The sequence below is a fragment of the Symsagittifera roscoffensis genome, chromosome 1, assembly GCF_963678635.1.
Source record: "Symsagittifera roscoffensis chromosome 1, txSymRosc1.1, whole genome shotgun sequence".
Classification (NCBI taxonomy): Eukaryota; Metazoa; Xenacoelomorpha; order Acoela; family Convolutidae; genus Symsagittifera; species Symsagittifera roscoffensis.
In genome coordinates, this window is record NC_087062.1 from 28,175,302 (window position 1) to 28,201,270 (window position 25,969).

The 25,969-nt window shown below is 33.3% G+C and overlaps 1 protein-coding gene across 1 annotated transcript in view; it reads left to right on the top strand.

The window, feature by feature from the left end:
- The first annotated feature begins 9,762 nt into the window (after window positions 1-9,762).
- The window catches only part of LOC134855381 (uncharacterized), a 52,727-nt gene continuing 36,520 nt past the window's right edge, over window positions 9,763-25,969 (top strand). Inside the window, exons 1-9 of the mRNA XM_063871924.1 lie at window positions 9,763-10,522; window positions 13,788-13,897; window positions 14,091-14,240; window positions 17,291-17,388; window positions 20,158-20,332; window positions 23,719-23,864; window positions 24,810-24,967; window positions 25,186-25,278; window positions 25,442-25,649. Of these exons, the coding sequence (XP_063727994.1) occupies window positions 10,157-10,522; window positions 13,788-13,897; window positions 14,091-14,240; window positions 17,291-17,388; window positions 20,158-20,332; window positions 23,719-23,864; window positions 24,810-24,967; window positions 25,186-25,278; window positions 25,442-25,649 (1,504 nt within the window). The 5' untranslated portion in view covers window positions 9,763-10,156. The remainder of the gene's footprint in view (window positions 10,523-13,787; window positions 13,898-14,090; window positions 14,241-17,290; window positions 17,389-20,157; window positions 20,333-23,718; window positions 23,865-24,809; window positions 24,968-25,185; window positions 25,279-25,441; window positions 25,650-25,969) is intronic.

The window sequence follows — 25,969 nt, forward strand, 5'->3', positions numbered from 1 at the left end:
GCTCTCTTTTCAAGTCAGTTCAGACTCGCCCACCAATTTTAAAACCAACATTTGTTGACAATCTGAAATTGAAAATCGACTTTTAAGATACTTTATAACTGACGCATTTGGCTGTATAATTAGATAAATTTCGCACAGATTTCACAGGAAAAGTAGCTCAATAAATTTTTTTTCGGAAAAGTCACAGCAGATTTCAAAGGAAGTGTTTTGCACAGAATCAATTGGTAAGCTAACTGAATTTCACTTTTATTCTTCTTCTTTTCTGATCTAAATTGTAGTAACTTTCTCTGGTACCTGTTTTATAATCCTACTATCTAAGCACGGCCTCATTAGCGCCCACAATTGTGTTGAATTAACTTTTACTTTTTTGCAAACCCTAGAAGTTTGTACAGACCGGGATAGTTCAGGTAGCTCTTTATTTTAAAAAGAAAGCTAAGACAAGGCGAGCTGAAAATGTAATTTTTTTAGCCTATTTGCCACTGAAAGCTCCGACTACAATTTTGGGCTTCTGCAGTAACTTTTCTAAATTACACATAAAGTTGTACAAAAATGAATTTTTCAATTTTTTTAGTATTTCAATTTGACACCACACTCAATTTAAATTGCGAAGTGATACCAGTGAGATAAAAACAGGCCATAAACAAACTCTCAAACAATAAAGGGAATCCGCGCTCCAAATTTTGGCGGAATCACCTTTTAACGTAAGAACTGTCGACACAATAGTTCTATCGCGGAATCCGCTACGAGCGAAAACAGCAACTTGATACAAATTTTGCATTTATAAGTGGATTCCACAAATTTAAAGAGATAACGCAATATTGCTTACAGATTGCAAATTCTGCGACAGCGCAACCCGGGTCGAGATCCCGCTCAAAAACCGCTCAAGATTTGAGCGGTTTGAGCGGTTTTCCAGCAAGATTTGAGCGGTTTGAGCGGTTTGGGCGGTTTGGGCGGTTTTTTTGGAAAAACCGCTCAAACCGCTCAAATCTTGCTTAAAAAACCGCTCAAAAACCGCTCATTTCTTGCGGTGATTTTTGAACGGTTTTTCAAGCAAGATTTGAGCGGTTTTTGAGCGGTTTTTGAGCGGTCTTCCCGGGTCGAGGTCCCAGACTCATGTCCATACTTTCGCTTGGAGCTTAAATAAAGTAATTTATGTAGGGGCGGATTTAGGGGGGGGGGCAGTGGGGGGGCGCGGACGTTTTCCTTCAGGTAACTGGATTAAGCTAAATGATAAACTAATGAAACTTTAAAATACAAAACGCTACAGATGGTTGTATAAAAACAAAATCGTATTCTTCCCATGTAATTTATATTGGCTTCGCTGCGCGACATTAATTTCAAGGCAGCATGGCATAACGGATAAGGCGTCTGACTTCTAATCAGAAGATTGGGGGTTCGAATCCCTCTGTGGTCGAATTTTTATTATTAAATCTTGCGCGGTTTTTTTAGATAAACCGCTCAAAACCGTTCAAATCTTGCGCGGTTTTTCAGCGGTTTTTTTAGATAAACCGTTCAAAAACCGCTCAAACCGCTCATTTTGAAGCAAGATTTTGAGCGTAATTGTCTAAAAAAACCGCTCAAACCGCTCAAATCTTGCTTCAAATTAGGTGAAAAATCTCGACTCGGGAATTCATTACAGGCATATTTTGTTTATTGTGGATTCCACAAACTGTTTTAAGTTCAGCATTTTTTTTCCGGATACAGCAACTTTGAGCAACCCAGAAATGCTCAAAATTGCTTTATTCTGTATTGTTTTACATAAACTTATTCCTATTTCTAGGAATAAATTTTTTTGATTTTGAACTCATCATTTTGATATCTTTCAGATGCTCAAAAAAAATGCTAAAAAAAATTTTAAGAAATAATTGAAATTGGTCTGATTACATAATCCCCCGATTCGTTTTTCAAAATTCGGAAAAAAACTTTATACACAAATTAAAGGATATCCAAAATTAAAAGACATGAGTGAATAAATAATAATACTTTCACCTAAGTATTTTTTAGTTTGTTTCAAGTTAAAAATTGATCTAATCAAAACCAAAACAAAGTGCTCTAAAAACCAACAATTTGAGAGAAAACTGCTAAGTTTGAGATACCAATCTTTTGCTTCACTAAATAACAGGAACAAAAAAGTACAAAGTAGTGACAGATTGTTTGTTCAAGATTTGCTTTTATCATTCAAGCTTCGGTTCTTTACATGAGGGCGGTTTTTGACAGAGCTCAAAATAGTTTAAATAAATTTTGTGACACCATTTTTTGATGAATGCTGGGCAATTTTGGATTGTAACTGGCCGATTTTTTTTAACAACCAACGTGAAAGCAACAATTTAATCCAGTTGAACCAAATTGAGGCGAGATACGCAAAATGGATTTCCAAATTTGTTCCAAATTTTTTTTAAAGTTGAACAATTCTTAGATTTTAGACGTTTTCCCCTGCTACACGCAATAATCGAAGTTTTGTTGTGATGCAACCAATTTCGCTAAAGACTCATGATTTTCAGCTAAAACTTTTTATAAAAAATAATAATTGAAATACAAAAAAGTATTTCAACTGCAGTTTTTACGCCGACGGCATTGATTACGGCGATGCAACCAATGTTTTTTTATCAAATTGTTTGAGAAAAAAAACAAAAAATTGAGAACTTGAAACTGAAAAGTTAGACGGAGACTCCATTTTTCGAGCAGAGCAGTCAAAATATTGTTTTCTAAATAATCAAAAACAAATGAAAAGCATAAGGCATCCCTGTAAAAATCCCATCATTTTATTAAAATGTTTTCAGGCGTTTGCCAAAGTTTTATTTATCAAAGTGTTAATACCTCGAAACAGAAACCAGAATCGCGAAACTTCAAAAAAGTCAAAAGCTTTAAAAAATGCTTTAAGTTTTGTTAACCCTTTCAAAAGTTCAGCTATAGCGCAACAAAATTAGGTCTGGATAGTGATTCGGAAAACTAGAAAGAATTAAGAGTACCTGCCTAATTATGTATTAGTTAGTTTCGAGAGAAACTTTGATCTAACCAAAACCAAAACAAGTGCTTTAAAAATAAAAAAATTCAGAAAAAAAACTATTTTTGTTTCTCATTGAAATATAAAAGGCTCACTGCAACTGACCTTTATTGATAGTGAGGCTCTCGTGTAGCTCAACAAAATTTAAGAAGATATAACCTTCAAACCTCCAAAACAGTGTATAAATTATTTTATTTTCTTTAATAGACAAAATGTTAGTTTTTGTTATGCCCGCCTTAAAGTTTGTTGGGCAACATAAGAGTCTTCATTCGATATAATAATTTTAGTGTAACTTTTGATTGGCCAAAAAAACCAAAAATTTCTGTTTTTGGGGTAAATTTTTTGGGCACGAATTTCTCAAATCACATTGCACCAAATTAAATTTACTAAAAATCTTCATCAATTTTCACCTTAAGTCAACCCAATTGGAGAAAATTGCGTTTATTTTTCAAATTTAATGCAAACTTTCCGGATAACTTAATTCACGGTAGAGCTGAAAAGGTAAAATTAAGTAAAGGTCAATTAAATCAGGTAATTTTTTCAAAATATTTTGAAATGCGCCGTCACTTCCTCGAGAAAAACCATAATCTGCCCTTGGTCAGTTAAAAAAATGTTTTATTGTTCCGACTTTAAGAACGAAAGTAACGGAATATCTGTGATTGGTTGGTTTTTTTCTTCAGACAAATTTCAACTTGTTAACTAGCTATTTTTGGCGGAGTTTTTTAAATATCATTGAAAAGGTATTGTTGTCTTGAGCTTGAAATTCAAAAAATATTTATTGTTTTTTCCATTTATTTTTTTCATGGTATGACTGCTTCTTAGACCTTAAAAGGCAGTCGGAACATTCAGGGCTTCGCCCTATTACGAGCAGTCTTGTTTTCGTTTCGTTTAATTTTGATTCAATTTTGATATGCCAATAATAACAATTTCTCTTTCATGATTTTGATGAAATTTATCGAGTATTCAAGATGGCATTGTTGGTAATGTTCCGGTTCAATGGACGCTGAAATTTGCTGTCTTAAGTGCAAATTGTCTCATATTACCTTCTTTGCTTACAGTATTTTGACAGATGTTTTGAGCAGAGTCCATGATACAGAATAAGTTGTTCAGTGCAAAATATGTTTTTTGTGACATTTTTATTGGTAGACAAGCATTATGAAATATTGAAATATTTTCGGGGCGTCCTTGAAGAGGCGCGGATAAAAAATTGAAAGGAGTTTTCATAGGAGTTACCTATGAGTTTCATTTGTGGAACTTCAACAAAATTTGGTCACACTGAAAACTCAAATTAATGACGATTATATTACTTCCATTGTAATTTCACGTTGTTTATTTTAATTAGCTTTTGTTCTGCATGTTTCAACCTAATTTTATTGTCTAAAAAGTTCTGACAATTAACTAATCGGCCAACTTCACCATTTTGTGCAATTATAGTCGGGTATCAACTAGAAATTTCGAGAAAAAAATTTTTTTTTCCCCTAACCTTTCAATTTTTATTTTTAAGTCTTGGTTGTCCGAACATTCTTGGTGTCTTCACTCAGCAACCGGTCATCTTTTAATTCAGAATTTTCAAAGCGATTTGTTCATTTTTACTTTCCTAAAAAGGCTGAAATTTAACATCTGTTTTACACTCAAATAAAACTCTATATCCAGCTCCGTAAAGCTCAGCTTGACTATCGAAATATCTTACAAATACAAGATTACAAGAACTTTCAGAGTTTTAATTTTGGCTTGAGGAAGAACTGTGAAAGCATAAACAATTCACTTAAGGAAAACAATTCAGAAGTTTCGTTAGCTTAACTAGCAATATGTTATTACTAGGAATGTTTCAAATTCTAACCACAGGGTTGTTTAGTCTGTCAGCATAAAAACTTCAGCTTCAGGTGAAAACTGTTCGGTTGAAGCCTGTAAATTATGATATGATCTTGTCGCTTGTCAAACTTCGACTGAATAAATGTATTTACCTTAACAATTTAATATAAATTGTTTGAAATCCACAAAGATTAAATTTCGGTGATTAGAAAAATCCGGCTAGTGTTAAGTGATCGGGCCAACTGCCTTCAGTTTAACACTCCAGACGAATTTCAAGAATCAAACTTATTATTTTGTATTAGCGGAAATGCAGATAGGAAAACATAAAACTGCAGGCGTGCAAGTCTGACTTTTCTAGCCTGATTGGAGCTCCGAATGATTCAGATTAGCAGGAGCATTTTGACAAGGATTTATTTTGGCCACAGCTTCAGTATTAGCTTATAAATATGACATTTCTTGCCTTCAGTTCATCACCAGGTATTTAACTTAACAAATCTATGTTTTTAGTGACTTTCTGGAGGGCTTATTACGTCTTAGTGCAGATGTTCTAATTTTCCAGACGGATTTAATTTCTACATTTTAATTTTCATGATGGATACGACATGACCATCTAACTCAATCTAGAGCAATTTTTTTTTGTTTAAATTGACGTAGAAACTGAAATCTTTAAAATAATGTCGCATTGTTCGCAGATTGGGTTATTTCCTCAAAAAAGGCTCAGAAATATTCAGAAGATTAACCAAAACTATTTTCCGAGCTCTCTGAAAACACTATGAAGACTTAATTTTTTCGAACTAATCAAAACTAAGTGCCACAGGTCAATGGTTGAGGAAAAACTCCAAAACTGTCTTTTTCGAGTCTTTCTGGAAAAAATTTCACAAATGAATTGCATTTTTTTTCGAGCATGCTCTCATTCAAATTATGTCAAGAAATAGCACTCTCTTAAGTAGGTCATCTCACTTGTAAAAATTGTCATCAAAAATTGTCAGCATAGATTTATGTCAAATATTTATTTTCAGATATTTAAAAGATTTTGGTTTGAGTGTTTATGAAGGGAAGCTTTACACCAAAATGAAGGGAGGCTCCAACTATTTTATACACAAATTTGTTTACCACAAATGAATTTAAGATGGGATTGAGTAGAAATCAGACTTCAAAACCCTTCCGAATAAAACTCGAGCTGCTGTGAAATTTTTCAAAAAAAATACCTGAAATCGAAAAAATGCTCTGAAAAATTTGGCTTTTGGCAATTTCCTCTTTCTCATTACCTTTCTCTGTCTCTGACCGGAAATGGATTGGAATCGATTTTCTACAGATAATGTAGCAGAAAGAATAGAAAAAAAAATAATTTGAATCTAGTTTAAAATTATAAATTTTGAAACAAAAATGTAGCTTAAAAATAAATTTAAATTCATTCTAAATCAATTTGTATCCTTTCTGTGGTTTTACTTTCCTACAAGTTTTAGTAACAAAAAAGTTGACTTGAATCGATTTAAGTAGATTTTTAATGATTTTTTGTATACTAATTTTATACAGATTAGATACAGGTTGTATTCAGACTTTCTAGGTTATCAAACAAAATCTTTAAGTTTTGAATTAAAACTTTTTGTTGTGATTTTTTTACTACAAAAAATTACGAGGATAACTAAGATCTAAACTTTCTGCTTTGAAAATGAACTTTTCTAGTTTGAGTTTTTAATAATATGATATTTGCGAAACAAGTTGATATTATAAAACGACATTGAACATTTTGGCGAAGTTTTACTTCGCATTACCGCGCAAAGTCTTAGTTTTGCACAATTTCAAAATGAAATCCCTTAAACGCAAAAGTTGGCGATGAAAAACTCTCCAGTTCTGATTGAGACTTTCTGCTGGAGACTGTCTGCAGCTCTGATAGAGACTTCTCGAGCACACATATTTTCTCATGCTTCGCAACAAAATGATTAGTTAAGCTAAATTAGTTTTGTTGAGATTTTGATGATTTTCACTCCCTTGCGAAAATCCATCTAAATCCATTTTGTAAGCAATGAATAAAAAATCAATTTTATCGATTTCAATCTCAACTTTGTCAGTGCGGCTAGATTATAAAAATGATTTTTAACAGCCGCGCCTTTACAACCGTGCCTTTAGCCGAAAGTAAGCAGGAGCTTTGAATTTTTCAAATATTACCAAAATCAGCGAATTCAAATATCGCCCGTAGAAGCCAGATCGAATTGCGCTATATATTTAACTTTTGTTTCGTGGTAAAACTTTGTGTTCAGATGAACCAAAATGTGGCGAGACATGTCACGTTTACTGATTGTTAGAAAATTATAACCAAGAATAAGATATCTTTAGGCTGTTTTAACTTATTTGTAAAAAAAATTATAACATATTATAACTATTTTAAAGAATTTTTCTACAAAAGTTACACTCTATTTTGAATTCTTGAAACAATTTGTATTATGATGGGTTCCTAAAACTCTAAGTTTAGAGCTTATACTTAATGATAACTCTTTTAAAGGTAAAATTATTATTGTATTTCACTCGATTATTTTCTCTTTTTACTGAGTGTGGGCTAGCACGCTTTGAATGTTGCAGATCTTCTCTGTTTCTTTTTGGAGCAACCTGTTTGTTGTGTAATTGTCAAAAAATTTCATTTTGTCTCTTCAATCAAAATTTACTATCAGTCATTTCGTTTCGTGCATGACAAATGTTTCAGTGGACGAATCTTTCCGTGCTTCGTTTTAAATTCCAACTAGACTGAGATTTTGTAAATCTGAAGGAAGCAATTTTGGCCATGAATACATCAGACTCTGTCAATCTTGCGGTTTGAAAGTGGGAAGGACCTGTTTGTTTGTTGATTGCGGGGATTAGACTTGAATGGATTGGTCTCAATCTTGTTGATTGGATGTTTATTTTACCAGTTTTACTCCACTTTATTTTGTTGTTGTTGTGTTTTTCATAATTTTCCCTCTCGTATTGATTTGCGCGTCTCCTCTTCCGTGCTCTTCGTAACGATACAGATTTTTGCAGCTTTGATTAGAGCAAGGCTCAATTTTTAATGGATTCATGGCAAAATTTAACCATCAACTGTTTTCTTAATAACCCTTTCTTAATCTCAAATGAGGTTGTGTACCATCTATTTATGATTATACCTTTCAAAAGTATCTAAGTTTCTCAACGCATATAAATGAACCTGAAGGTAAGCACGGCGTCAATAACTCGCACTTGAAATAATTCTGTGTTAGCCAAGCGAGATGCTCTGATTTTTACGTCTGTCTGAAAATTAGTTGTTCAAACTATCATTGGAAGAGTTAATTACATGGTCTATGCACTGGTACTTTTTCCCAATTGCTCATTTTGTTCTATCTTTCTATACATCCATAATTCATGTCTTATCTTCTTTTTCCTGCTGATAAAAAGGATAATTTTCACATCATTTTGTTATCCCCAATATTCCCAAAACGAATCGAATCAGTAAAAAAGTAGAGAAAATATCAAATCTTATTTTTATCATTACATTGTAAAAAATATTTTGAGTAATTAGGCCTTTTAGAAAGTTTAATTCCTATGTGCTGAGTTAAAAAAAATAAGAATTTTTCAATTTGAATTTTCTTTTTTCTAGATATCTTTTTCTTTTTTTTTCACTTAACCGTTGCGTGTCACTAAATTTTCGAATTGCGCCTTTTCATGCGCTCTTCGCTCTCTGAAAAAAATCAGTGTATTTTTTAGAAGGAGGAAACCTTACCCATTTCTATTCAGTATCCAGCCAACGCCGCTAATACTTCAAAAAACGTACTTGAAAACATACCATTGTGTTGCTGCATCTCATTTTAATAGTAAACTGAAAAAGTAACTTCTTTTTTTGTTCCTTTAAAATGATGTTCAGTTGCCTCATTTATTTTAATCTCGGATTTTCCGCAGTTTAATTTGATGCATTACGAAATATACAATTTTGATTTTGATTTTAATTTAAGTTCTCTGACTTATAAAAGAAGCAAAAAGTATGCTCAAATTTTGGATTTAGTTGGAATATTAGCTTTACTGTGGTAGCTTGATTGTTTGCATATGTTAAAGAATAATATCAAAAATTTGCGCTTAAATTTTTTCGGTTTCTTTTTCAGTCTTCGTTTTAAGGAAGAAAAGTTTGGCATTGTGAACCTTCGTAATGAAAGCCAGAGAACTTCCATCACGAAATGCTCAAATAATTAAGTTATAAACTTTGATTTTTAAGTCCATAACCATCAGAGTTGGTTTCAAATTGGAATTTCTAGTTGAAAAGCGTCTATTTTTCTATTTGTTTTTTATTGCTTCGAATTTTTCTGCGAAGTTCTTTGGTTACCTTTTATTTAGTTTCACTGGACAGAGAAAAAGGTATAGTATTTCGTTTTTTTTTGCTGTTCTTAAGATTTAGAAGGCTGCCTTGATTTGCTATCCATCATTTATAGCCTATTTTTGTTTTGGCTTACTTTGAAATTTATTGGCGCTCTCTTTGTTGTTTAGCAGCATCATGCCACCAGCACCTCATCTGCAAACAATCTTATTCTTGCCAGTGCACTCTGCAACTTACTCCTATCATACCATGCTTAGTATTTAATATACTATGCCATCTTCATCTTCTAACCAGCTGCCAAAAGGGAAAGTACAAGACACAATTATCCGACAGCTTTTAAAGCAGACAAATTTGAAATACAGACTGTGACAATCAATAAGCATTTATTTATGATTTTTTTGATAAATAGTCCTTCCATTATATATATATATATATATATATTTTTTTTCAATTTTCCGGAAATTCCACATTTTTATTAAAGTTTAAAATATTCATTGATGATTACACACTTAATTTGGTCAGTTTCAGACCGAAATTTGTTGACTCTGCAAATATGGTTCATTTTTGAAAAAAAAACTTCCTGGTTGATCTTTAAAAATGTTTGCTTTCAAATATGTCTGCTTTTAGACTGAAATCAAAGATAGCATAGAGAGATTGCAAAGTAAACAAAGCTGAAACGAAAAGCGCAACCGAAATTATCGTCGCATCTTTTTCCTAATTTGCTTTTACATCCGCGGTAAAAAATCTTCTTTATTTTCAACCAATTTTTTTTTCTTACTTTACCAAAAAAGAAACCAAACAAAACAAAACAGCGGCTAAAAACATATTTTTTTTCAAAAGGTTGTGGCTGCAATTACAAGCAACTCTGAATAAGTTTCTAACTTCATCTGAAAACAATTCTAAAAAATTAAAATGCGATAAACGAGAACTAAAATAGTGTTTATTCAACGCCAATTAAGAAGCTTGCCCATTTTTTCTAAGTAAAAGAAGTTTATCCACGATTCAAAGCGGAACTAATTTGTACGATGTCCATCAACGACATTTATGAGTCGTCGAATCCAATAACAGGTGATTTGAAGCCTCCAATAATCCGACCGCCATCTTTATCAGCTTTATTTCGCACGGCAAGCAACAATTTTCGCCAGAAATTAGGAATGGAATGCTTGGAAGAAAAAGCAGGAAATGACCAGAATAACAAAAAGTCGTTTCAACTCGGGACATGCGTGAACGAAGACGAGGATGGGGAGGGAATGGAAGGAATCGATTCGGATGGCAGTGAGTCATCGGCAGACAGTTATGAGTCACAGGAGAGACCACACCCTAATTTGAATTACAAGAGTCTCTATGTGTTCCATCAGACGACTCCACCTAGAAACATCGCCATCAAGATGGTTGGTAAAACTGTCTCCTTAATTAAAGGCTAAAGGAGTTTCCAATTTTGTGCAAACATCAATCCAATCTTCTGGCTAGATTTTTCATGGTAGCTTTATCTGTCATATTCAAATTAAGCCAAGTTCTACTTATTTAGAAAACATAAAAACACCGCTACTGGTGGTACTCTAATGTTTTCATGTTGACATGCATACACAAAAAACTGCTTATCATACAATTTCATACAACACAATTGCTCATCATACAATTCCATGCAATAAGTGTCTAGAAAAAATGTTTAATATAGAATTTTCAAATATGAAAATTGTATGATAAGCATTTGTTTTACATGGCTAGAAAAAAAATCCGAAATGAAAATTCCAAATTTCTGGAGAGTTTTTTTGTAGCAAAACCAATCCTACGCTCAAACAAACAGTCTCCGAAAGAAAAGTGAATGCAAGAAATTTGCGCATTTTTGTGTATAATATAGTCTAGGCTGAAATTATAGTGCAAAAGAATCAAAAGGGACTTCGAAATTTTGTGTATATTATCAGGTAAATTTTATTCTGCATAAAATAGGCCACATTTTTCAATCACTTAGTTTTTTGGAGCAAAATTTTTTTAACCATATACAAAGGTTACGGTTTTTTATTTATAATTCTGAGTGGAATAAACACAACAACTCTCTTGGCAAAAAATAGTTCACATTTACGATTCTTGTCAGTTACCCAATGAATTTTGTTTCAAAATAGAAAACCTAGGCAATTGTGTTTTGGGACAAAAGATGAAACGATGCCACATCTAAAATTTTCTTTTATGGAATATGCTTGTCCTAGATTTTCATTTATAGTAAAATGGCTAGCTTACAACTTCTATATTTGAGAAAATGCTTATCTTAAGTGTTTTTTTACTATGTTCTGTGCGTATTGTCTTGTATGAATTTGTATGATACGCAATTTCCGTATATAAAAGTTGTATGACAAGCGTTTTTGGCCAACCCAGGTGACAATTGTATCATTTATAGCCAAATTATAGCAGCCAAAAAAGTGTATGTTGTCAGTCGCATATATATGATCCAGGTAATAATGTTTTCTATAAGGTAACAAAAAAAACAAAGACAACCGGCTGCAATGATGGTGGCAAAGAGTTTCCGATCTCAACCATTGAGAAAACAAATCGAAAACATGAAAAAAACTGTTGTTTTCGTTTCGATAAATTTTTGTTTCAGTAACGAGCAATCAATTTTGATCAAAAGAGTTCAAACGAAAGTTAACAAGACTGCTCGTATTATATCGCGCGTTAATTGTCCCAAATTGGTCAAAATGGCCAAAATGGCAACCTTTAAATCCTCATAACTTCACGAAAAATGATCACAAGTGAAATATCTTTTCAAATTTAAGCTCAGGACAACAATACCTTTTGAATGATATAAAAAAATTCCGTCAAAAATGGCTAGTTAAAAAGTCGAAATTTGTCTGAAGAAAAATAGACAAATATTCCGTTACTTTTATATCGAAAGTCGGAACAATAACAGCTAAGTTGATACCAAAATTGCAGTAGAATTAAAGTGACAGTTCAGTCTCTCATCAAATCTTTCGTTAGTTTTGTGTCATTCAGACTGAACAACTGAAAAATTCAGAACAATCGTCTGCGACACTGAGACGTTAACTTTTTGGACGCCGAATTAAGACATAAAAGTTTGTTTTTAACATGATAACACATTTTACGTCTTACATACTTTCATTGAGGTGATCAAAAGCAAAGAAAAAATAACACCAGCTTTGCCGTCTTTCTTCCCACTTCGTGAAGTGGTACAAAAACAATTCATATCGAATGTCAATACATCACTTAACTTTAGTTCAGCAACCACTTTTCAGTACTTTATTTTACCTCGTATTTTTTTTCAGACGTTAAACCAAAACAAAAATTTATATGATTTTTGTAAAACTAGAAGCAAGATTTTTTTACTTTTCAGAAAAAAACAGACTGCTCAACAACCGTATCTGTCACCGCCGAGGATAGGAACTTTCTATCTGAACTTTTAAGCATCACTTTTTTGACATTTCAGCATATAGACACATTTTAACAAAAAACTTTAAAATATTCAAGATGTAGCAAAAAAAAAAACCTCAATGAAAAACCTCAATTTTGAACTATTTATTCAATAGAAAAATCAACTCGTCAGGCGTAAGAGCAAACAAGGGTGCTAGTGGTACTAATGGCACTAATGGTACTAATGGGATTGCTTGTAGTTTTAGGCACACGAAATGCAAATCTTGTACAAATCTTGCGAGGTTCTTGCAGCAAACATTTTTTTTGCTAATTAAAAGCTTTTTGCAGTCCCAAATCTCAGCCCCGGTGATTGTTATGATTCTATACTTAGAGATTTTTATGTTTTTTAATTCTTTTTTAAGAATACAAATCTTGCAAGATTCTTGTAAAGTTTGCATTTATTTAGCCATGTAGAATTTTTAGTGATGACGTATATTGATTGAACTTTAAGCAAACATTTTGCCCTTTTGAATTTTTTCTCCAGTAACCATTTAGAAAAAGATGTATTAGCAGAAAAAAAAAGTTGAGAACTCAGATAATTTTACATGAACAGTTTTTCAAACCTGAAGTATATACTTTCAATAACCTTTAATTTTAATGCAATTAAAACATTTCAATTTCAAATTATGTATCCTGCGGCTTAAGAGGAAAAATTCTGCATTTTTCAGTGAGATCTTTAGCTGAGTATTTGCTAGAGAATAATCTGTTTCGAAATTTTCCGTGAATACTTGTCCTTTACCTTTTGAATATTTATCCTTTGCCTTTCTTCTCTTAATTCAAATGGTTTTTGACCTTGAAAAGACACAATGATAATGAAATCTCATGAGGTTTATTTGATTTTCACAAAAAAGGAGGCTCATGAATTCAAACTTCAAACAATCTATAGGTTTCTTTTGTGCTGGTGATACCTGAATGATCCGGATAAGCGTCAAAAGCGGATTCACCAGCATATCGTTTTTTTGGCTATTTTAAGTACAACCTAGTGAAGCGGAGCAAGCCTTCGTTTTTGCCAATGGCGCTGTTGTTTTGAATTTTTTCAGATTATTTTTCATGCAAACGTAATTTTTGACTTCTTTTCACATATACTGATTTGTCTATCACTCCCCAAAATTTAAGTGTGGTAGATTTTGCAACAAAGTTTTTCCTGTCTTGTCGCGGAATCCACAATCAACTCGAAAAGGTAAGGATTGCCTCAATTTCCTGGCCACCTATTGTGTATTGTTGTATTTTCAGTACTCAGCGTGGTGGTTTGAGAAAGTGAGCATGGCTGTCATCCTGCTCAACTGCGTCACTCTTGGCATGTTCCAGCCATGCGAGGACAGAGACACCTGTGTATCCAGGAGGTCAGTACTTTGTAACTTTGCAAGTGTAAGAGGTTCGAATCGGAGCAAGGACGCATCTATAAAAAAGAGTTTGCATTTTCAATCGGACAAGAATATATGATGAGAACATTTTGAAACATATTCACAAAATTGTAACGTGTTCCAGCAAAAACTAAATTTTGCCACTATTTTGGGCAGTTTATTTTTTGCTCAGGTGTCAAGTTTTGGAGTTCCTCGACCTGTGTATCTCCATCTTCTTCATGGTGGAGATGGCCACCAAGGTGTTGGCCATGGGTTGCTGGGGAGAGGCAGGCTACTTCAGAGACACCTGGAACAAACTAGACGCTTTCATAGTCTTCTCAAGGTCAGCCGAACTCTTTAAATTTTTGTCAAATTCGAGAAAAATAGCAAATTAGCTGGTTGGTATGCAAATGACCCTTAATAATCCGATCACAAAAATCTGTGTTAAGTTCTGTTTTGTTGCCAAAAAATTTCATTTTTTTCTTTGTTTCCTACTGTTTTTGAGTTGTTGGGAAAAATCATTATTCAGTTCTAAAAAAGTCCAGGTCATAGCTCCTTTCTTCTCCATTAGAGACTAAAAGAACAAAAATTTTCAACCAAAATTGAATGAAAAAATTTCTGCTTGCCAAAAGTTCTCATGTTGAAAATTTTTTCTTCATTATTCATTGTTGCTATTTAATTAGAAGCAGTTCATTGCTTCAAAGGAATGAATTATGAATCAATCAATTTGTTTCTTAAAATATTAGCTTTGAAAAGATGTGAGTATTAAGCAAATGTATTTAAATCTGAACATTTAAGCCGCTCACTCAACTTCAATTTTAACAAAAACATATCAAATTTACCCGACTAAAAGCTGTTTTTTTTCTTAACCCGAGAGCATATATGAGCCCATTTGATAACATATTAGGTCTGCATTAGGATGCCCAATTTTTTGAGAAGAAAAAAAGGCACAAAAACGCACAATAAAAGTTGGTATATATCTGATTTCAAATGTTGGAAAAAGTACATCATTTTGCGACCAGAATAGATAGAAGACAAAATTATAAAGTCATTTTTGAATTTTTTTTTTGCCAAGGATTTTGGATTCTTTTAAAGTCATAGCATCTATATCGTTCAGATTGCAAAAATAGTTTTTGAAAACAACTGTTTCAAAGAGACAAAACAGATAGTTTTAACAAAATTCTCCATTTGGTACCTACAAACGAATCTTTTCTCTCTAAGTAAAGACAATATTTTAATATGAGAGCTTTCTAGAAAAATCTCTTTTTAAAATTGTTTTTTATTTGGTAAAAAATTTGCTGATTTGATCTAAATTACAACCTCACCCTCTTTTTCTAAGGGGTAGATTTTGTTAAATGTATCCGTCATATTTTTTAACTTATTATTTACTAATTGTTGGGAGCCCCCTATTTCTCAAACAAAATCATTGAAATTTTGGTGAGTTGAACTTTTGTTAGCGATGAAAAGAACTTATCCTGCTAATTGTTCCGATTTTTATAGGAAATGGAATTTTAATGCTTGGGGCGGTGTTTTTATGCAATCATTTTTCGGTGATTGAATAATTTTTTTTGACAAAACAATTATACCCCATTGAAGATATTGACTCCCTGAAATCAAATTAAAAGACATATTTTACCTACGATCATTTTTTTAATGTTGTGGGAGTTTGAAAGTTGTCAATTTGACCATGCTCTGGACTATTTAATGAGCACTTTGAAAATTTTATTCAATATTCTGAAAACCTAATGTGATTTATTTATGTGTGGGGAATTATCCAGCACAAGAAACTCGTTTCAAATTGATTTGAGGATAGCTTATCGGTAGTACTATGTTTGTCCGACTCAAGTTTTTATACTTGATCTTCGATTTGTCCAAAACGTATAGTTTTTCATTATTTTCCCCCAAAAACTATTCGATATGAGTTAAGGGGCAGACGTAATATTCAGATTTTTCCCTGAATGTTCCGACTGCCTCTAGCAGTCGTGTTTCAGTCGTAAAATAACAGCCGTCGTGTTACATTTAGCATTAATTTGGAGCGGACATATCTAGTCGTCTACGCCGTGGCCACTAAATTTAAAACAAAAACATTTAGTCTCGTACTAAATACTCCCAACAATGATAGCTAAATACTGAGCAATTAGAACAAAAATTTTTGACTGCCATTTCAAATTTATCCTAAATATTTGTTGTTTTTTGTAGAAAAAAAAAACAGCTAAATTAGGTAATTAATTGCAAAATAAGAGGTAATTCTAGCAAATAAAAAACATACATTTGAAGTTGATACAATTTAATTTCATCAAATTTTAGTTGTCATTGTCCTCAATTTTTGTGAAATTTGGTCTGAAACTCTAAAAAAGGAAAAAAATTTATTACTATTTTCTCAAGAATGAGACATATTTTTTGGGGAAGTCAAATCACAACTGAAAAAACTTCATATGATACATATGATACCACATTAAACACCCTCAATATTTGTTTGAGGAAGTCAAAATCGAGAAGAAAAGCACCCTGCGCCATAGTTAATAGTAGTTCTGCAAAAATAATACTTAATCTTTTTTTCTTCCGATTCTTGTTCTAAAAATATAATTGAAATTAGGAATAATCTATATCAGTTGAATTAACATTATCGATCAAGCACGGATTAAGGAAGCCTGAAGCAGATGAAGCTACTTTCTTATTTTAAATTAATTTTTTAAAATTTTACTATGACTTCTATCTTTCATTGATTTTTTCTTTAGCAGAAATCATTTGTCCGATCAGTTATACTTAGTATGGTCGAATGTCATGATAGCTCGCAAGTCATTTCCCCGTCAATATCAGCTAATTTAGCATTATCGATCAAGCTTCAATTAATTGAACCTGGAATAGATTAGATGAAGTTTTTAACTTAACTTAAAATTAAATCTTCATAGTACTGACTTCTATTTTTCCATGTAACTTTTTGCAACAGAAATTATTTGCCCTTTCAGTTATACTACAGGAAGGTGGAAAGTCACAATACCCCACAAGTGATTGCTTATGAAACAAAGTGGTCAATACATATAGTTTAAGTGGTCAAATGGATGCCTATAATAATCCCTTACGCCAACTCAGATGTCAACGATATATCTATCATTAAAGTCAATCAAACCCTGATGAATTATGGATAGCCGGAAGCAAAAGATCTAGTTTTTGAGGGTTTATTCGGAGCTCTTTATGTAGAACAAGAATCTTCACTCAACAAGAATCTTCTAGATTTTTTGTTCTCAAATGCATAGGTCATGTAAAAATCCTATAAAAAACGAATTCTAATTTTGGGACCGCCGTCTGTAAAATAGGTTAATTGCTTAACTTTACGATGATTTTTCACTGCTAACCAATTTCGCATCCTTTTATCGGTTAATTCTATTTCAGTATAATTGAGTACACTGTCAACCTGGAAAACGTAAGCATCTCAGCTGTGAGGACTGTGCGCGTACTGAGACCACTGAGGGCAATCAATCGAGTTCCAAGTAAGTAGAATTAACAAAATCTGTCATGCCTAGACTCCTTGAAAACTGCTCAAAGACAATTTTGCCGTGTGGATATATTACACCATTTTTTATAAGCAACCGATTGCCGGGCTGGGGCTCGGTTGCTTAGCTGAACATTGGAATATAAGGCTCAAAAATGTTGAGTAGTTGCTTAACTCTGACTAGATAATTAGTAGTGCCTCATCTTGACTATTGTATAAACTTTTTTGAATAAACTTTTTTGTGTACCTTTATTTTTTCCGAGCCTCGCTAGTTGGTTAAAAATTACTTAATTTTTAGAACGTTTTGAGACTCAGTTGGTTTTAAGCGGTTGCTTATAAAAAATGGGTGTAGTGAGAATATATTGACGAGAAAGTTAAACGGTGCAAGCATGAGTACAAAAAATTCAGTTTATGCTCTGATTTTGCAATCTGCTAGGCTTTTAACGAGTTATTTTCATCTATGTACAACATAGACAACGAACCAGCGAAAGTATTTTTCCAGGAATATACTTATCAGATTTTTTCGTTTCGCAATGCGAAATTCTTAACGAATTGAGTAAATGCAAATCAAGATCAAATTCAGTTGATGGTAAATCTCCTAATATGTTAATTTTGTTTTACAGTTCTGTTTGAAGGATATTGTTGAACTGTTTAATTGCATAGTCAGTGAGAAAGAGAATCCAGATATCTGGAAAATAGCACACAAAAATCCTTTACACAAAAAGCTTCTCATATGAAAATTGCAAATTACAGGTCCATTTCAATAAATCCTGCTCTCGCCCTAAAATTTGAACAAGTTTTATATAACAAGATAAGAGGGTTCATTCAATGAAAGTTGTGTAAAAACGAACATGGATTTAGAAAAGCTCATTCGACTGCGAAAAACTTTATAATGAACTGCGATGTTATATACAAGAAATTTGAAGAAGGAGAATTACCTCTCACACTATTTTAGATATTGCAAAAGCTTTCGACTCTATTAGCCATAACCTGATTTTCAACAAGCTTGCCAAAATAGGCTTCGACAATGAGTTTCTTCATTTTTTGCATCTTATCTCGGAAACAGAAAACAAAAAGTTTTTCTTCGTAATATATTGTCTCATTCCCGCAATATAACGAGTGATGGAAGACGAGGATCAATTTTTGCAGTGTTCTTGTTTTAATTTTTAGAAACGATATACAGGAAATTGTTGACAACACTTCCTTTTTATTTGCTGACGATGCGAAAATTATTGGAAATTGCTTTGACATTTTTTTTATTCAAACAGTTTTCAACAATGTAATAACCTGGGCAGCAGAAAACAGAATTGACTTCAATTTTGACAAGTTTGAACAAAATAGATTTTAAAAACTAAACAAGAGATACCCTTTACGCGATATTTCTTCTATTGATGGAGAACAGGTAGTTTTAACAGACACGGTGAAAGACCTTGTTGTTTGGTGCAATTTCAAAATGTCATGGATATTACACATCAACGAAAGTCTTAAAAATGCAAACAAGCAATTTAATTACATCAGAAGATCTTCGCCAAACTCACTGAGTAGCTCTGTTCGGGTTTCGCTTTTCAAATCTGCATTCTATCATCTACAGCATCTACAGTTTAGTTTGCGACAAAAACCCAATGTAGGGGAATAGAAAAAAATCAACGACGATGCATAAAATGGTGTTACAAAAAACATGAATTGATTGATGAGGATTATGTTTTTTACTTGAATAAAAGTAAACTGTTGCCAATTTCACTGACGTTATTTAAAAACGATTTGATTTTGCTAAATACCATTTTTAATAACAAGTTGCTGATAAGTTTTCTTTGTTTTTGGACAATCGACAATGGCTTTGATTCAAATCGAGTGAGAAACAAGAATGCCAATGATAACACGATGCAAATTTTGTGAAAATTTCTTTTACTGTGTCGCAGAATTGTCAAACATCCTCGCAAGATCGAACAATTTGCCTGGCTATGATCCTTTTCGAGATCTTGTAATCTTTAGAAAAAATTGAACCTGTTATTGGTTGACAAAGTTCAAACATTCAAATACTCGATTTATCCAGAGTGTTGGTTTTTAAGTTTATTTTACTAACTTTGCTATCAATGACTAAGAGCAACTAATCCCCGCCTTGCGGGCTTAACTCAATCTTATTATGATTATTTTTTTTATTATTTCGAGAAATAGAGAAACGTTGATGCCATTGGACACCCTTATCATTCGTGTACATCAATAAGTTTGGGACAAAATTCTCGTCAGCACGCTCTAGTATCAACAAGGTAACTGGAAGCCTTTGAAGGATCTCTTTAACCATCCCCTTTGGTACGAAGTAACAAAATGCCACCCTCGTAATGAACTGGTTCAACGGTTAAACATACGTACTGAATTTTGTACCTAGTAGCGAATGCTCCCCCATTTGCAAAACGGGGAAATAGTTAAAAAGATCCCTTTTGAACTACAAAGATGCGGAAATGATGAGAAATGGACTGCCCTTATCCAGACTGCACATATTTTTGATGATCCTCTGCAAATTGTATCAACAAAACTTATGCCATGCACAGTTTGGCCTCGTAGTGTTATTAAAAGTTATTATACCTAATATTTAACACATTGTTGATACTCTCCTCGAAGGCTGTCTAAATAGTAGCCATGAAAATTCGATTGTTGTGATCTTCGGAGTCACAGAGAACTAAAAACATTCTTGAGGCCTTCGCATGTAGCCTTAATGCTAGTTGAAAGCTGATTGAACCCAGTTGATTCTAAAGTGGTGCCTCTTTAGGTCTTCGGATCCTAGTGATGTTGCTACTGGACACTTTGCCGATGTTGGGCAATGTGTTGATGCTCTGTTTCTTCGTCTTCTTCATCTTCGGAATCATAGCCGTGCAGCTGTGGGCGGGCAAACTGCGCAACAGGTGTTTCCTCAATCACACCATGATACAACACATCAACGTCACGTGAGTATACTTGCTGTTGGACACTTCCGAGAATCCCTGATGATGTCATCAAAAAATTATCGTGTAATGTGGCGAATTCCGCACTGATAATTTTTTCGCAAAGTGGAGTAGTTTTATTTTAGGAATGGGCTGAACTTTATTAAATTGCATTTTCATGTTAATTTGGTACAGTTCCAAAGTGTTTAAAGGTAAGCGTCCGCAAAGTAAAGAAATAAAAATGTGTCTTTTTCAATCTATACTCACATCACTCGGCAAAATATTTCAAGCTGATTCCGGTTTATTATTTTCTCGAGGGGCGGCAGATTTTCAAACAAACTTTAAACTTTTTATCGGTCTTTTTCAGACCAAATTAACTTTCCGAGCTCTCCCAAATCATTATTATAAACCTTTGTGTCGTCAGGGTGTCGAATCCCTAAGCGGTGAAGGAGCTCCGCCCCTCGCCCCCTTCCCACCTTAAATCCGTTACTGATTTCAATTTTTGAAAAATCGTATCCAATTTTGCTTCTAGATAAGAGAGTAAAACCCTAAAATTGTTTATATGTCGTGAAATTAAAGTTCTGAAAGTACTCAAGATTTAGGCTAGGCTTAGATTGAACCTGTGAATTTTTCGGCTGCTATTCTGAATCATTAATTATACTGCGAGATCAGACTTTTGATCTTGAATCTTATAGCTGATTGGTCCTGGGTTACTGCTTCAATTATTGCTCCAACTTCCTTCCAAGAACTTCTTAAATCTGTGGAATACAGAATTTCCCATTTCAGACTTGAAAGCTTCAATAATTGCTGTTTGAAATACGAATTAGCCGTTGAGTTGTTCGTTCGCATTTGAATGAGTTTGTTTTTTGATCTATTCATTGAAATTTTGAAAATCAATTGTTGAAAATGGTAGAAAAAACTGCGTACGACTTAGGAATCTGAATCTTAAGGCATTGGAGAGAATGCAAAGCTTTCATATGCTGAGCTAACTTTGAGTCGATTCGTTTTCTATTAAAAAAATATCACTTAAAGCGGGATGATGGTTGCTTTGCAAGTATAATTTTAGGCCATAGTTTTGTTTGTAAGACTAATTTTGAAAAACATTTTTTTGTTTTTCTTAAATAGTTTTACGAGGTTCAACCTTAATTTTCTGAGCAATTTTGAAAATCTAAATATGGTAAAAACTTATGAGTTGGTCTCACTAACAATATTTAAAATGATCGCCTTCTGCTAAGCATTAATTCAAAGTACCAGAGAAAAGACTGAGAAGCTGTTAAATTTTTTTATTCAGAATGACTTTTTCTGCAACTCAAAAACATTTTTGTTCTTCTCATTTCAAATAATTATTAAAAAGAACTACAACATAATGCGTCACTGGATCCCAAAAACTTTTTTGTGCAACCTAAACTTTTGCTGGAACAAGTACAACCGAATGTTAGATTACCTCTGTCTATTATGAATTGTTTTTTTTTCCGTTTCTGACAATTATTTATACTTGCATCAAAGGATTAAGCTTAAAGCAAAAAAAATGAATGGATGGAAAAAAAGCTAACGATCAATTTTAGTTTTGGTAGAAAACAGCTATTTTCTAATACCCAAATATAAAATCAAGAGCTAGGTTTTAAGTAGGAAACGAAATACTTTCTGTGGTTTTAGATGAGAATTTTTATAGGAGCATATAGCCAGCCTTAATCAGAGAGCCCTCAAGGCTCATGGCCGAAATTTATTGCTATAGATTGAATGTTATTAACAAAAAAAACTCATGCTAGACACTTTGTATAACAAATATGGAACCGAAGGGGCAAAAGTTAGTTTTTATCAAACGGATTAGCAAATAATTTGGAGTTGAGAAAAAATTCATTCAATCAAACTGCGCTTATTCTTTTTTACTAAACAAGAAAGATAGCTTATGCAAAACACATAAAAAAGATGTTTTTTCAAGCAAGGATTTTTGTGTTTGCGAATAGATCAAAACATTGACAATAGTGATCGGATATTAATATCCATTCGCAGCTATCAATAGTGTAAAATCAAAGTAAGAAATGGATTAAAGTCAAAGCACGACAAGACTGCTCGTATCAGGGCGAAGCCCTGAAAGTTCCGACTGCCTTTTAATGTTTATGGGGCAGTAATAACATTAAAAAGTTAAATGTGAAAAAACAAAATGAAATTTTTTTTTGAAATTTGAATTTTGTAACAAAAATCATCACCCCACACGCCATATAAAGTAGAAAAGGATAGATTTCGCTCCTTGTAACAAATTAATTATGGCAAATAGGCTTCTTTCAACCAACTTGCAACAATTTCTAAGACGGATTGACTCTCCGCTTACGCATTAATAGCGCGAAATATATCGCGCGTTAATTGTCCCAAATTGGCCAAAATGTCAATCTTTAAACCCCCATAACTTTATGAAAAATGATCACAGGTAAAATATCTTTTCAAATTTAAGCTCAGGGCAACAATACCTTACGAATGATAAAAAAATTCCCTCAAAAATAGCTAGTTAAAAAGTCGAAATTTGTCTGAAGAAAAAAAAACCCACCCCGAGCCCAAATATTCCGTTACTTTCGTATCGAAAGTCGGAACAAATATGAAACAAAGTTCTAAATGTAGTAGAAAATAGATACCACTTAAATTATGAACAAGTAATACAATAATTGGAAAAAATTTAATTGATATATCAAGTTTGATCAAAGTTTCACGAAAAGAGAACTGACAAAATTAATTCATCAAATTCGAAAAATATACATACCGGACAAAAAATTTAGATGAATAATTTTTGCGATTTTTGACGGTAAGTGGAATCAAAAACTATTAAACTGATGTTGAAGATGGACTTTTTCTAACCATTTTTTACTTTTGTTTTTCAGTTAAAATCTGCGTACAAAGAAATTCTGCTATTTTACCTTGCTCTTGAGGCATCCTTGACATGCTCACTGCTTTTTGATTTCCTGACAAGTGGACTAATTGTAAAAGAATTGCAACTACTTTCATTTTTTATCAGTTTTTCCGGGGTCTGTTTGAAAAGTGTTCCTGATTATAAATTTAAATTTGACAGTTTTTTCTTCTCAAACCAGCTAGCTTCATGATTCAAAAAACTATGCACGTAATTCAATTTGTCACGTACAAAAGGGTTTCTAAATCTTGAAAAGTACGGCAAACTTCATACTTTATAACGAAAAAACTTCAAAACTTCATCTATGTTAAAACTTCAACTTAATAAAAATAGTAAAAATTGCCAAAATGATTCTGTCACTGAAGAAACGCCTGACAAACCTGAAAAAATCGGAAAATTCAAAAAAAAAAAATTGTTTTCTACTCGCTGTTTTATTGATAACCGAGGTTGAAATATTCAGTGCTACATAAACAGCGACTAGCTACCCATGTTTGATTTGTGATCTGTTTAGGGACTACCCTCTCCCGCCCTATTACGAGACTGGTATCTACCCGGGCTACGGTCTCTTCATCTGCAGCCGCAGTCAAGGTGGCAACTTCCACTGTGGGGACCTCCCTAGATGGCAGCACAACCACAACTACTGCGACAAGACATTCGGTTACTTTCTTTCATCTCAAATCTTCTATCGTTCTAACTATTAACTGTGATTAATGATGAACTGTTTCATTGGTTTTCCTTGTAACCTTCAGAATAAATATGATTGAAAAGATGCAGAACCGTGATCAAAATTGCTCTGGAAAATATATTTTTTTTCAGGCTGCTCGCTCAAAAACTTGAAAAAAAATTCATTTAAGCCACTTTTGCTTCAAAATTTTAACCAGTTCTTGTTCTTGTATGGTTTCAATCTTAAAAATTTGATATTTACAGGAAAAATTATTGCCCTCAAGCCTCTGCTGATTTTTTCAATAAAGCAATAAAGAAGACATTTGATTTACCTAATGAGGCCACAAAACGTCTGCCGCACTAGAGCGAAACATCACGTAGTCAGTTCATCGCCTGATCAAAGTTGCTAGACTATTCATAATCTCTATTTTGATGAAGATAACGCCCCTTCCGTGACTTAATGAAAGCCATTGTCATTAAAATGTTCCACGAGACCTCATCAAATTCCACAAATCTAAGAGAAAAAAAATCGATGGCGAGCGTGAAATTTAACAACATGGACTAAATTTGTGTTCATGCACAAGCGACCAAAATCAATAGCCATACGACATGAAAATTCCACCGTATACAAAAAACAGTGTGAAAATCAGAAAGTTTCGGCAACAATTATTTTTGTAACAACTAAACTTGATTTTTTTCTTCGATTTTATTAGCTCTTTTCGAGTGTGTTTTGAGCAGACAAATTGATCATAAAATTGTTTGCAAAATTTATTTAAAATGAAAAATTAGCATCATTTGTTCCAGGAAGCGCTGAAATAAGTTCCAAAAACTAGTTTTCTGCAGCTAAAAGCTAATTATTTGAATTTTGAAAAACTAATTATAGCTTACTTTAGAACTTTATTTGATGGCAAAAGATTTTAACGCAATTGATTTTTCCAGAGGAGGCCGGCGTGGCGGAGTTGTCATATGCTGTGATGTCAGACCACTGCATCAACCTCAGCTCCTATTACACTGAGTGCAGAGCAGGAGCTGACAACCCCTTCCAGGGTGCAATCACCTTCGACAACATACTACTCGCATGGGTCGCCATTTTCCAGGTATCAAACTCATATCTGGATAGTTTGCTGTTTATGTTTCAGAGAAAAACATCGGTTTTCGGTGCCGTAGATTTTGCCTTTCTGGGTTTGGGTCTTTTCAGATGACTTTTTGCAAATTCGAGAATTGTAATCGTGAAGATTACTTTGAAAGTTTTTTACTCTCTAAAAATCACCATTCTACTCTTCAGATGGGTTGTTTTTATTGTGTTTTGTTACAGGTGATCTCTTTGGAAGGTTGGGCAGATATCATGTACATTGTGCAGGACAGCCACTCATTCTACGACTTCCTCTACTTCGTCTTCCTCATCGTGGTAACTATTATGCAACATTGTCAATTACGTAACATTGATTATGTAGCAATATTATGCAAGTGGTATGAAATAAAACTCATCAATCATCACGAGGAATTTTACTGACAATTTCTTTATTGTTGATATTCTTACTATATAGCTGTGAAAAATGTCCTTGTTAAAGATAGGAGCGTTCTTCATGTTGAACTTGTGTCTGGTGGTAATCGCAACTCAGTTTTCGGAGACGAAGAGAAGGGAGAGTCGGCTGATAAATGAGCAGAGACAAAAAGAGAGGCAGAAGGAGAGGGGATCCCAGGACTCCTCGCTCTCCAGCTCCTTCCAGGGTCCCGAGATAGGGGCCGGGTGCTATGATGAAATAGTTGCGCTCATAGGTATGAAGAATGCATTGCAGTATATACCTATTTCTGTTAAAAAATAAAACATGATTGAAAAATGATTATTATGTTGCTCGGCTTTTATTACTGTTTTTTTTTCAGTCTGTGAACATAGCGCAGTACAAGAAGCTTTATGCTCGGTTTTAGAATTTTCCGACAAAAACAATTGAAATAATCTTGTTCAAAAACTTGAGCTGCTAGACTTTCGGTTTTAGAATTTTCCGACAAAAACAATTGAAATAATCTTGTTCAAAAACTTGAGCTGCTAGACATTCTAAGCAGCATCAACAATGAGCCCCACTATTAGTTTTGAAAAA